This window comes from Erythrolamprus reginae, chromosome 3 (assembly GCF_031021105.1).
Source record: "Erythrolamprus reginae isolate rEryReg1 chromosome 3, rEryReg1.hap1, whole genome shotgun sequence".
Taxonomy (NCBI): Eukaryota; Metazoa; Chordata; class Lepidosauria; order Squamata; family Dipsadidae; genus Erythrolamprus; species Erythrolamprus reginae.
In genome coordinates, this window is record NC_091952.1 from 135,672,082 (window position 1) to 135,685,269 (window position 13,188).

The window sequence follows — 13,188 nt, forward strand, 5'->3', positions numbered from 1 at the left end:
GGCAGTTCTGTGTTAGCAAATACTTCAAAAGAAAAGGATTTAGGGGTAATGATTTCTGACAGTCTCAAAATGGGTGAACAGTGCAGTCAGGCGGTAGGGATAGCAAGTAGGATGCTTGGCTGCATAGCTAGAGGTATAACAAGCAGGAAGAGGGAGATTATGATCCCGCTATATAGAATGCTGGTGAGACCACATTTGGAATACTGTGTTCAGTTCTGGAGACCTCACCTACAAAAAGATATTGACAAAATTGAACGGGTCCAAAGACGGGCTACAAGAATGGTGGAAGGTCTTAAGCATAAAACGTATCAGGAAAGACTTAATGAACTCAATCTGTATAGTCTGGAGGACAGAAGGAAAAGGGGGGACATGATCGAAACATTTAAATATATTAAAGGGTTAAATAAGGTCCAGGAGGGAAGTGTTTTTAATAGGAAAGTGAACACAAGAACAAGGGGTCACAATCTGAAGTTAGTTGGGGGAAAGATCAAAAGCAACATGAGAAAATATTATTTTACTGAAAGAGTAGTAGATCCTTGGAACAAACTTCCAGCAAACGTGGTAGATAAATCCACAGTAACTGAATTTAAACATGCCTGGGATAAACATATATCCATCCTAAGATAAAATACAGAAAATAGTATAAGGGCAGACTAGATGGACCATGAGGTCTTTTTCTGCCGTCAGACTTCTATGTTTCTATGTTTCTATTATTCAATATCTTCATAAATTACTTAAATAAGGGAATAAGAGGGGAACTCATAAAATTTCCAGATGACACTAAGCTGACAGGAATAGTTAACACCCCAGAAGACAAGCTCGGGATCCAAAAAGATCTTCACAAACTTGAACAATGAACCTTATCCAACAACATGAAATTTATTGTGGAGAAAAGCAAAATTTTACACATAGGCAGGAAAAACCAAAGGTACAAGTACAGATTAGGTGAAACCTGGCTCAAAAATACTAACTGTGAGAAAGACCTTGGAATCCTAGTGGACGATCACTTAAGCATGAGTCAGCAGTGTGCAGCAAAAGCCAAAAAACCTAATACAATCCTTGTATAAACAGAGGTATAAACAGAGGCAAAGAATCAAAATCATGTGAAGTATTAATATTGCTTTATAAATCCTTAGTAAAATCACTTGTGGAATATTGCATCCAGTTTTGGTCACCACGTTACAAAAAAGATGTTGATATTTTGGAAAAAGTGCAGAAAAGCACAACTAAGGGCCTGGAGACAAAAACTTATGAAGAACAGTTTCAGAAATTGGATATGGCCAGTCTTGAAAAAAGAAGAATTAGGGTGACATGATAGCAGTATTTCAGTATTTGAGGGGCTACCACAAAGAAGAGAGGTCAACTTATTTTCCAAAGCACCAGAAGGCAAGACAAGAAAAAATGGAAAGAAACCAATCAAGGAGTGTGTCAGGCCAAAGCCATCATTTAGAATTAGAGACTTTGGCCTGCCACAGTAGAATAGTATTAGGGGAACTGGGAGGGGTAGTTGCATGAGGGGAAAAGTTACTAGCCACATCAAGTTCCTTTCTTAGAGTCCAAGGTAATCCTATGTTCAGCAGATGTAAGGAGGAGGTCGATGTAATCCCTTCACTTGGACTGGTGATGAACTGTGGGTGTGGGGATGAAGGGATCAACTTTAACCTGGTGGGGTACTGGAAGGAAGTTAGTATCAGGATGGCAACGGTGGGACCAACATGGCTGTATTAATAAATTGAACCTTAGATGAGAGATTTGGACTGGGATCTGATTTATTTCTCAGATGCTTTTTGAGGCACTGATAGAGAGAAGCAATGTGGAATTAAGAAGAAACTTCTTAACAGTGACAACAATTAACTAGTGGAAGAGCTTGCCTACAGAAGTTATGACTTCTTCATCACTGGAGGTTTTAAAGAAAAGACTGGATAGCCACCAGTATAGGACGTGATGGTGAAACTATGACATACGTGCCACAAGTGACACATGGAGCCTTATTGGACATGTGAGCTTAGATCTGGGTTAGGCACGTATGGAGCCACTTGGGATTATGAGTGTGGGCATGCATGCACACGATCCCCCGCAGAGCCTGCTTTTTGGCATGCAAACCAAAAAAGGTTCACTATCACTGGTATAGGGTCTCCTGCTTGAGCAGGGGGTTGAACTGTAAGACCTCCAAGTTCCTTTCCAGATTTATTTATTTATTTATTTATTTGTTTGTTTGTTTATTTCTTTGCTGATTGATTGATTGATTGATTGATTGATTGATTGATTGGTTGGTTGGCTGGTTGGTTGGTTTATTTATTTGTTTGTTTGTTTGTTTGTATGCCACCCCTCTCTGTGGACTCGGGGCAGCTCATCCAATTAATAACAGTTAAAAAAATCTTTAAAAAACTTGAAAAGCATCCTAAAAACTAAAACATTCTATTTTCATTCACTCAATCGATAATTTATTCTAAACGCATTCATTGGTCAGGGGGGAGAGATCTAGTGACCCCAGGCATGGTGGCAAAGATAAGTCTTCAAACATTTTCGGAAAGCAAGGAGGGTGGGGGCAGTGTGAATCTCTGGCAGGAGCTGGTTCCAGAGGGCCACCCCCCCCCACAGAGAAGGCTCTTCCCCCATGCCCCGCCAGCCAACATTGTCTGGTTGATGGCACCCTGAAAGGGCCAATTCTGTAGGACCTCACCAGACGCTGGGATTCGTGTGGCAGAAGGCAATCTCGGAGATAATCTGGTCCTATGCCATGTAGGGTTTCATAGGTCATAACCAACACTTTGAATTGTGTCCGGAAACCAATTGGCAGCCAGTGTAGTCCATGGAGTGATCTTGAGATATGGGCATGCCTTGGAAGGCCCAATACCGCTTGTGTGGCTGCATTTTGGATGATTTGAAGTTTCCGGACACTTTTCAAAGGTAGCCCCATGTAAAGAGCATTGCAGTAGTTGAACCTCGAGGTGATAAGGGCATGAGTGACCGTGAGCAAAGACTCTATGTCCAAATAGGGTCGCAAATGATGCACCAGGCGAACCTGGGCAAACGCCCCCCTCGCCACAGCTGAAAGATGGTGTTGTAAGGTCAGCTGTGGATTGAGGAGGATGCCCAAGTTGCAGACCTTCTCTAAGTGGGTAGTAATTCCCTCCCCAGGGTAAGTTCTTGGGAGATGAAAGTGTTCTTGGGAGGCAGTAACCACAGCCACTCCGTCTTGTCTGGATTGAGCTTGAGCCTGACAGCCTTCAGACACCAGCACATTATTTCCACTGCATCACTTAGGGGACATAGGGTGGAGATGTACAGCTGAGTATCATCAGTATACTGATGGTAACTCACCCTGTGCCCTTGGATGATCTCACCCAGTGGTTTCATGTAGCTATTAAACAGCAGGGGGTAGAGGACCAACCCCTGAGGAACCCCATAAGGTTGGGACCTAGGAGTTGACCTCTGACTTTCCACTAATACCGACTGTGACCGACTAGAGAGGTAGAAGGAGAACCATCATAGAATGATGCCTTCCACTCCCAAACCCTCCAGCCGGCGCAGAAGGATACCATGATCAATGGTATTGAAAGTTGCTGAGAGTTCATCCATCATTGTGACCAAAGCAGTTTCCATGCTGTAGCCAGGTCTGAATCCTAACTGCTGAGGGCCTAGATAATCGGCTTCTTCCAAGGACAGCTGGAGCTGGAGCGATACCACGTTTTCAACAACCTCCCCATAAAGGGAAGGTTGGAGACAGGACGATAGTTGTTATATATGGCTCGGTCCAGGGAAGGCTTCTTGAGGAGGGGGGGGGGCACAAGTGCCTGCTTGCACAGAGCTGGAAAGGACCCCTCTCTCAAAGAAGCATTGGTAATCTCCAGGACCCAGATCCATGTCACCTCCCTGCTGGCGGAGACCAGCCAGGAGGGACATGGGTCCAGCAAACAGGTGGCAGAACTCACAGCTCCAATGGCCTTGTCCACTTCATCAGGTGTCACCAGGTCAAACTTGCTCCAAACAGGTCGACCAAGACGATAAAGACAAGACATTAAAATTTATTTTATTTATTTATTTTACTTATTTATTATTTAGATTTGTATGCCGCCCTTCTCCGAGGACTCGGGGCGGCTCACAGCAGAGAAAACAAATCATAAATAATCCGAGCAAGTTTAAAACATTTAAGATTTAAAAGAAAACCCCATATACTAACAGACACACTCACAAGCATACCATACACAATTTAAACATGCCCAGGGAGAGATGTCTTAATTCCCCCATGCCTGACGGCAAAGGTGGGTTTTAAGGAGTTTACGGAAGGCAGGAAGAGTATGGGCAGTTCTAATCTCCGGGGGGAGTTGGTTCCAGAGAGCCGGTGCCGCCACAGAGAAGGCTCTTCTCCTGGGGCCCGCCAACCAACACTGTTTAGTTGACGGGACCCGGAGAAGGCCCACTCTGTGGGACCTAATCGGTCGCTGGGATTCGTGCGGCAGGAGGCGGTCTCGGAGGTATTCTGGTCCGATGCCATGAAGGGCTTTAAAGGTCATAACCAACACTTTGAATTGTGACCGGAAATTGATCAGCAGCCAATGCAGACTGCGGAGTGATGGTGAAACATGGGCATACCTAGGTAAGCCCATGACTGCTCTCGCAGCTGCATTCTGCACGATCTGAAGTTTCCGAACACTTTTCAGAGGTAGCCCCATGTAGAGAGCATTACAGTAGTCAAACCTCGAGGTGATGAGGGCATGAGTGACTGTGAGCAATGAGTCCCGGTCCAGATAGGGCCGCAACTGGTGCACCAGGCGAACCTGGGCAAACGCCCCACTCGCCACAGCTGAGAGATGGTTTTCTAATGTGAGCTGTGGATCGAGGAGGACGCCCAAGTTGCGGACCCTCTCTGAGGGGGACAATGATTCCCCCCCCAGGGTGATGGACGGACAGATGGGATTGTCCTTGGGAGGCATAACCCACAGCTACTCCGTCTTATCCGGGTTGAGCTTGAGTCTGTTGACACCCATCCAGGCCCCAACAGCCTCCAGGCACCGGCACATCACTTCCACCGCTTCGTTGACTGGGCATGGGGTGGAGATGTAAAGCTGGGTATCATCGGCGTATTGATGATACCTCACCCCATGTCCTTGGATGATCTCACCCAGCGGTTTCATGTAGATGTTGAATAGCAGGGGGGAGAGGACCGACCCCTGAGGCACTCCACAAGGGAGAGACCTCAGAGCCGACCTCTGACCCCCCACTAACACCGACTGTGACCGGCCAGAGAGGTAGGAGGAGAACCACTGAAGAACAGTGCCTCCCACTCCCAACCCCTCCAGCCAGTGCAGAAGGATACCATGGTCGATGGTATCGAAAGCCGCTGAGAGGTCAAGAAGCACCAGGACAGAGGATAAACCCCTGTCCCGGGCTCGCCAGAGATCATCCATCAACGCGACCAAAGCACTTTCCGTGCTGTAACCGGGCCTGAAGCCCAACTGCTGGGGACCTAGATAATTGGCTTCTTCCAAGGACCGCTGGAGCTGGAGTGCCACCACCTTCTCAACAACCTTCCCCATAAAGGGAAGGTTGGAGACTGGACGATAGTTATTAAGTACGGCTGGGTCCAGGGAGGGCTTCTTGAGGAGGGGGCGCACGAGCGCTTCTTTATAGAGTGTTGGAAAAACTCCCCTCCCCAAAGAAGCGTTGGTAATCTCCTGGGCCCAGCTCCATGTCACCTCCCTGCTGGCCGAAACCAACCAGGAGGGACACGGATCCAGTAAACAGGTGGCGGAACTCACAGCTCCAATGGCCTTGTCCACTTCATCAGGTGTCACCAGATCAAACTCTTCCCAGACAGGTGGACAAGTACGTGCCCCAGTCACCTCAACTGACTCGTTGTCAGTCGACTCTGTTTTACAATTGGAGTCGAGGTCGGCCCGGATCTGAGCTACTTTATCAGCGAAAAACATGTTGAAATCCTCAGCACTACTCTGCAAGGGCTCCCCAACTCCCCCTGGTTGAGAAGGGAGCGGGTCACCCTAAACAGAGCGGCAGGGTGGGATTCCGCTGATGCAATCAAGGCGGCATGGTACGCGCATCTTGCCACCTTGAGCGCCACTTTGTAAGTCTTAATAAAAGCTCTTACAAGTGTTCGATCAGATTCAGACCTACTCTTCCTCCATCGCTTCTCTAGACGTCTCTTCTGGCGTTTCAACTCCCGGAGCTCCTCGTTGAACCATGGGGCTCTATGGGGTCTAACGCCACGGAGAGGTTGCAAAGGCGCAATCCGGTCAAGAGCCTCCGCCGCAGCCCTGTTCCAGGCCTCCGCGAGAGACTCCGCCGAACTGTGGACGAGTGCCTCTGGAATAACCCCAAGCGCCGTCTGAAAGCCCTCTGGGTCCATCAGGCGTCTGGGGCAGAACATCTTCATTGGTTCCGCCTCCCTGCGGGGAAGGATTGGAGCCAGGAAGTCGAGCCGTAGTAGAAAATGGTCTGACCATGACAAAGGCAATGCTTCTAAGCCCCTTAGTCTCAGACCATTACTCAGTTGCTCGGAAAGGAATACCATGTCAGGTGCGTGCCCTCCCTCGTGAGTCGGACCCTGTACTACTTGAGTCAGGTCCATGGCTGTCATGGTGGCCATGAACTCCTGTGCCAACCCAGAGGTTTCGCCGAGTGACGGCAGGTTGAAGTCCCCCAGGACAATGAGTCCGGGGAACTCCACCGCCAACCCGGCTACCTCCTCGAGTAGCACAGGCAGGGCTTTTGACACGCAGCTGGGAGGCAGGTACGTGAGAAATAAGCCCACCTGAACCCCTAAGTCCCACTTCAACAAGAGAGACTCGCAACCCGCAATTTCCGGAGCAATGAGTCTACGCAGGCAAAGGCTCTCCCTGGCTATAATAGCCACTCCTCCCCCCCTTCCCTGGGGTCGAGGTTGATGCCATATCTGAAACCCGGCTGGGCAAATTTCATAGAGAGGAACACCTTCCTCTGGGCCCAGCCAGGTTTCAGTAATACATGCCAGGTCGGCCTCCTCATCCAGGATCAAATCCCGGATGAGGAGAGCTTTATTTACCACCGACCTGGCATTAAGCAGCAGCAACCTGAGCCCAGGGCCAGAGTTACACTCACCACCAGTACCCAAGATTGGGCTCACAGAGCCAGAACAAGGGACTGTTATTAAGCAACGATCCCTCGTTCCCATGGAACGGCTAACTCTGTGGCCCCCGCCATAACTGCCTCTCCCCAGCAACACAGGGATATTCCGACCCCCTGCCACCCCAGAGATCGATGCCCCTTTCTCTCCTGTCTCCCGAGCATCAGGTGGGCCAGACCTATCATTCACATTACTATCACTCAACTCATCCATACCATAACCCCACCCACCCCCACCCACCAATCATACCAGTCATTCCACTCATACCCACAAGTATATTTATCCCAGTCATCCATTACTTTAGAACCCCAATTATGTTAAAAGTCAATTAAATTAGTAACAGTGTAAAATAGTAGTTAATAACAATTTAAAACACTAAAACATTAAAATTATAAATATATAAAATATAAGATAAAAATTGTAAGTTAATATAAATTAATTTTGTTTGATGGTATAATCAATTGTCCATTGGGGCACAGGGTCTAAATACAGTTTGGTTTTTCTAGGACTGGTCAAGATCGGTGACCAGTACTGTAAAAATTCTGTCTCTTTGCCTCAATTGAGAATGTCCCAAATTCTTCCTCTCTGGGGGCTCCAGTTTCCATCAGGTGCCCTGGGCAATCTCCAGTAGTCCTCAGTCCCACTTGATAACATCTCTATCTCCATCGCCCCTTCGTAGCTCCACGTTCTTAAAGCTTCTGCTGGGCGCCTCCCCCAAGACAGCAGCCACTCCCACTGGCCACCGCCCCAAGTGCCTCGGTGTTTCCAGGCGTTTCAAGAGTCTTTTGGCTTTACAGCTGACACAGGCAGGCTCCCTCCAGCACGTTCTTAAAGCTTCTGCTGGGCTCCATAGAAACATAGAAACATAGAAGTCTGACGGCAGAAAAAGACCTCATGGTCCATCTAGTCTGCCCTTATACTATTTTCTGTATTTTACCTTAGGATGGATATATGTTTATCCCAGGCATGTTTAAATTCAGTTACTGTGGATTTATCTACCACGTCTGCTGGACGTTTGTTCCAAGGATCTACTACTCTTTCAGTAAAATAATATTTTCTCATGTTGCTTTTGATCTTTCCCCCAACTAACTTCAGATTGTGACCCCTTGTTCTTGTGTTCACTTTCCTATTAAAAACACTTCCCTCCTGGACCTTATTTAACCCTTTAATATATTTAAATGTTTCGATCATGTCCCCCCTTTTCCTTCTGTCCTCCAGACTATACAGATTGAGTTCATTAAGTCTTTCCTGATACGTTTTATGCTTAAGACCTTCCACCATTCTTGTAGCCCGTCTTTGGACCCGTTCAATTTTGTCAATATCTTTTTGTAGGTGAGGTCTCCAGAACTGAACACAGTATTCCAAATGTGGTCTCACCAGCATTCTATATAGCGGGATCATAATCTCCCTCTTCCTGCTTGTTATACCTCTAGCTATGCAGCCAAGCATCCTACTTGCTTTCCCTACCGCCTGACTGCACTGTTCACCCATTTTGAGACTGTCAGAAATCATTACCCCTAAATCCTTTTCTTTTGAAGTATTTGCTAACACAGAACTGCCAATACAATACTCAGATTGAGGATTCCTTTTCCCCAAGTGCATTATTTTACATTTGGAAACATTAAACTGCAGTTTCCATTGCTTTGACCATTTATCTAATAAAGCTAAATCATTTACCATATTACAGACCCCTCCAGGAATATCAACCCTATTGCACACTTTAGAGTCATCGGCAAATAGGCAAACCTTCCCTACCAAACCTTCCCCTATGTCACTCACAAACATATTAAAAAGAATAGGACCCAGAACAGACCCTTGTGGCACACCGCTTGTAACCTGACTCTGCTCAGAATACTCGCCATTAACAATAACTCTCTGATGTCTATGCTTCAGTCAGCTGCAAATCCATTGAACTATCCAGGGATTAAGTCCAATCTTCACTAATCTTCACTCCCCCCCCAAGACAGCAGCCACTCCCACTGGCCACCGCCCCAAGTGCCTCGGTGTTTCCAAGCGTTTCAAGAGTCTTTTGGCTTTACAGCTGACACAGGCAGGCTCCCTCCAGCACGTTCTTAAAGCTTCTGCTGGGCTCCCCCCCAAAACAGCAGCCACTCTCACTGGCCACCGCCCCAAGTGCCTCGGTGTTTCCAGGCGTTTCAAGGGTCTTTTGGCTTTACAGCTGACACAAGCAGGCTCCCTCCAGCACATTCTTAAAGCTTCTGCTGGGCGCCCCCCCCCAAGACAGCAGCCACTCCCACTGGCCACTGCCCCAAGTGCCTCGGTGTTTCCAGGCGCTTCAAGAGTCTTTTGGCTTTACAGCTGACACAAGCAGGCTCCCTCCAGCACGTTCTTAAAGCTTCTGCTGGGCGCCCCCCCCCAAGACAGCAGCCACTCCCACTGGCCACCACCCCAAGTGCCTCGGTGTTTCCAGGCGTTTCAAGGGTCTTTTGGCTTTACAGCTGACACAAGCAGGCTCCCTCCAGCACGTTCTTAAAGCTTCTGCTGGGCTCCCCCCCAAAACAGCAGCCACTCTCACTGGCCACCGCCCCAAGTGCCTCGGTGTTTCCAGGCGTTTCAAGGGTCTTTTGGCTTTACAGCTGACACAAGCAGGCTCCCTCCAGCACATTCTTAAAGCTTCTGCTGGGCGCCCCCCCCCCAAGACAGCAGCCACTCCCACTGGCCACTGCCCCAAGTGCCTCGGTGTTTCCAGGCGCTTCAAGAGTCTTTTGGCTTTACAGCTGACACAAGCAGGCTCCCTCCAGCACGTTCTTAAAGCTTCTGCTGGGCGCCCCCCCCAAGACAGCAGCCACTCCCACTGGCCACCACCCCAAGTGCCTCGGTGTTTCCAGGCGTTTCAAGGGTCTTTTGGCTTTACAGCTGACACAAGCAGGCTCCCTCCAGCACGTTCTTAAAGCTTCTGCTGGGCGCCCCCCCCAAGACAGCAGCCACTCCCACTGGCCACCTCCCCAAGTGCCTCGGTGTTTCCAGGCGTTTCAAGAGTCTTTTGGCTTTACAGCTGACAAAAGCAGGCTCCCTCCAGCACGTTCTTAAAGCTGTCAAGCTGTCAAGTTTTGATTGATTTGAACATGTTCAAACATGATGCCAAAAAGTCAAGTGTTTCCATTTGTTTGTCCATCCTGTGTATATATCAAGAGCAAAACTGGTTTGGGAGAAGTGCAAAGAGCCCGTATCATGCCGAGAGCAGTGATGATGCTTACCTCCAGGGGTTGATTTGGCATTGACTCAGGTTAAGCCATCTTTGCTGACACTGCAATTCTGTGGAATGTTTTTCTACAGAGTTCAGGGTCCTGATGTTTTTATTAACTTATTAAAAAGTCCTTAAAACACACTTTTGTTTATAACTGTTGCTTAATTATTAATAATTCATTTTATTTGTTTAACTTGTCTTCTGGCTTTTAATTGTTAATTTAACTGTCTAAAATCAAGACAGTTGTTATATTATAAACTGCCAAGAGACTTCAGTGGGGTGCTATTTCTTGGAAATCTGCCGGGCAATGATTTCCCTTCATGGAAGAATTAACAGTCATCACTATTTAGGACTTTTGGCCGGCCAAATTCATCCTATGGTTCAAGAACTGTTTCCAGAGGGGGATGCCATCTTTCAAGATGATAATGCACCAATCCATAGAGCAAGAATTGTTAAAGAATAGCACGAGGAACATTCTAATGAAGTCCAGCATCTCATCTGGCCACCACAATCACCACACCTCAATATTATTGAGCATTTATGGTCGATTTTAGAGATTCAAGTAAGAAGTCGATTTCCATGACCATCGTCTCTAAAAGAACTGGAGGGTGCTTTAACTGAAGAATGGGCTAAAATTCCTTTGCAAACAATTCACAATTTGTATGAATCAATACCTTGGAGAACTGAGGCTGTATTTACCGCAAAAGGTGGACCAACACCATATTAAAAGATATTTTGATGAATTTTCAAGGTGTTTCCGTTGTTTTGTCCACCCCCTGTATATATAAACTGAAGTTTCTAGACTAGACACAACTTGCAGCATGTTACCTTTGTTAAGTCTAAAGGTCACCAGCATGTGTCCTGTACTATTTAAAGGTCATTTTTGTCCTCCCTCCACAAAGAATGCACTTGACTTTTTCACCCATGATCAAATCATGGATTATCTATTTTATTTTAAATCAACCTGGCATTATAAAAAAGCAAGACCATTAAAAAATAGCTGGAACCATAATCACATTAGCTTATTTGTATTTAGCAAATTTGATCAAAACTCACCAGGGAAAGAATTTAAGGGTAGATTAGGTTCTGTAAAATGGCCACTGCAAATCATAACTGCATCAAAAACAGTGGATGCCTTTTTTCCGTTAGCCTCTGTGTAGACCACCCATTGTCCAGTAGTTGTGAAATCTGGATGTTTTCTGATGCTGTAAACTGTAGTCTTGTATAACCCGCAAACAAAGCAAAATAACTTGGCATCATTATAGAGTGATGACATCCCCTTCTTTGCTATTATTTTGTGTGTCCCCTTTTCTATCTAATCCAATCTAAAGTGTAAACTCCAGGTTTTTACAAGATGTGATATAACCCGCTTAAAGAGTGTTGTATATGTGTATATCTGTCATCTACACCTCTTTAACTGTCTGGTTTGGTGCTGCAACTCAACAGGACAGACACAGACTTCAGAGGATAAGCAGAACTGCAGAAAAAGCAATTGCTGCCAACCTGCCTTCCATTGAGGACCTGCATACTGCACGAGTCAAAAAGAGGGCGGGGAAAATATTTACTGACCTCTCACATCCTGGACATAAACTGTTTCAACTCCTACCCTCAAAACGTCACTACAGAGCACTGCACACCAAGACAACTAGACACAAGAACAGTTTTTCCCTGAGCGCCATCACTCTACTAAACAAATAATTCCCTCAACACTGACAGACTTTTTACTAAATCAGCACTTCTATTCTACTAGTTTTTCTCATCATTCATATCATCCTTTCCCTCCCACTTAGGACTGTATGACTATAACTTGTTGCTTGTATCCTAAGATTTTTATTAATATTGATTGTTTCTTCATTCCTTATTTGACCCCTATGACAATCATTAAGTGTTGTACCACATGATTCTTAACAAATGTATCTTTTTCTTTTATGTATACTGAGAGCATATGCACCAAGTCAAATTCCTTGTGTGTCCAATCACACTTGGCCAATAAAATTCTATTCTATTCTATATTTCTGGGATAACATTGGAATAAAATTCAAATAAATAAATAAATACTGTATAGGAGTAGGAGGCAGACTGTAGAGAGTTTCCCAGAGGTAGCTGCCTAGGTGTTAGAGCAGGTCCCTTCCAGCCCTATGATTCTAGAGTTCTATGGAATCTCTCTAATATAGTGGAGTTCTAATCGTGATTGAGATGCTACTTAACATTTACAGCCCTTTTCTACTATGGCTATTGCAGAAGTATTTATTTCCTCCCTCACCTTAAACTGAATGCAGTCCAGAAGGTGAAAATGTTTAGCATAATCCTTGAGATACTCCAGGAATAAGGAATGATGTAGGTAGTTAGGACAGCTTTCTGGAAATGGGAAGTCACTGAAGCAGGTCATTTCCTTGGACGTGTTGCTCATCACAGATCTGTAAACACTGGTCCTTCCCTTTTCAGGAATGTCCTGTAAAATGGTTGTATATAATATAGTAAAATGTTTACAAACCTTTAAAAACAATTTTGAAAGTGTTTTGCAATGCAACTTACTATTTATATGTAATATGCTTTAGCCACGGGATAAATCTGGTTTTGCTTAATTCTGATGACCACTAACAGGTATAAGCTACTTTTATTTTAATTACCTTAGCAGTCCAGCTTTAAATAACAAAAAGAGTGGCTTATAAATGTAAATAATAAATAAATAAATAAAATCACATTGCATTTTCATCATATTCTACAATTACATTTTAATTAGATATGTGCTTATGTGTTCATTTGTTTCATTTTAACATTCCAAAGGACACTTTTTGGTACAGTGAGTCTTAAGAACACATAAATTATATCTGTGACACACTGTTGTCTATAGACA

General features: G+C 45.6%; 1 protein-coding gene across 9 annotated transcripts in view; it reads right to left on the bottom strand.

Moving 5' to 3' along the window:
• The window catches only part of LOC139164521 (dimethylaniline monooxygenase [N-oxide-forming] 4-like), a 46,607-nt gene that overhangs the window by 22,404 nt on the left and 11,015 nt on the right, over positions 1–13,188 (bottom strand). For 8 of the 9 annotated variants that reach the window (XR_011558630.1, XM_070746773.1, XM_070746776.1 and 5 more), the window contains 2 exons: positions 12,595–12,783; positions 11,388–11,550 (listed from right to left, as the gene is read on the bottom strand). Coding sequence is in view for 7 of the 9 variants with exons in the window: in XM_070746773.1 (XP_070602874.1) it covers positions 11,388–11,550; positions 12,595–12,783 (352 nt within the window). In the remaining 2 variants the exon portion in view is untranslated. Of the gene's footprint in view, positions 1–11,387; positions 11,551–12,594; positions 12,784–13,188 lie in introns of those variants that run through there. The other variant, XM_070746778.1, reaches the window with a different exon arrangement.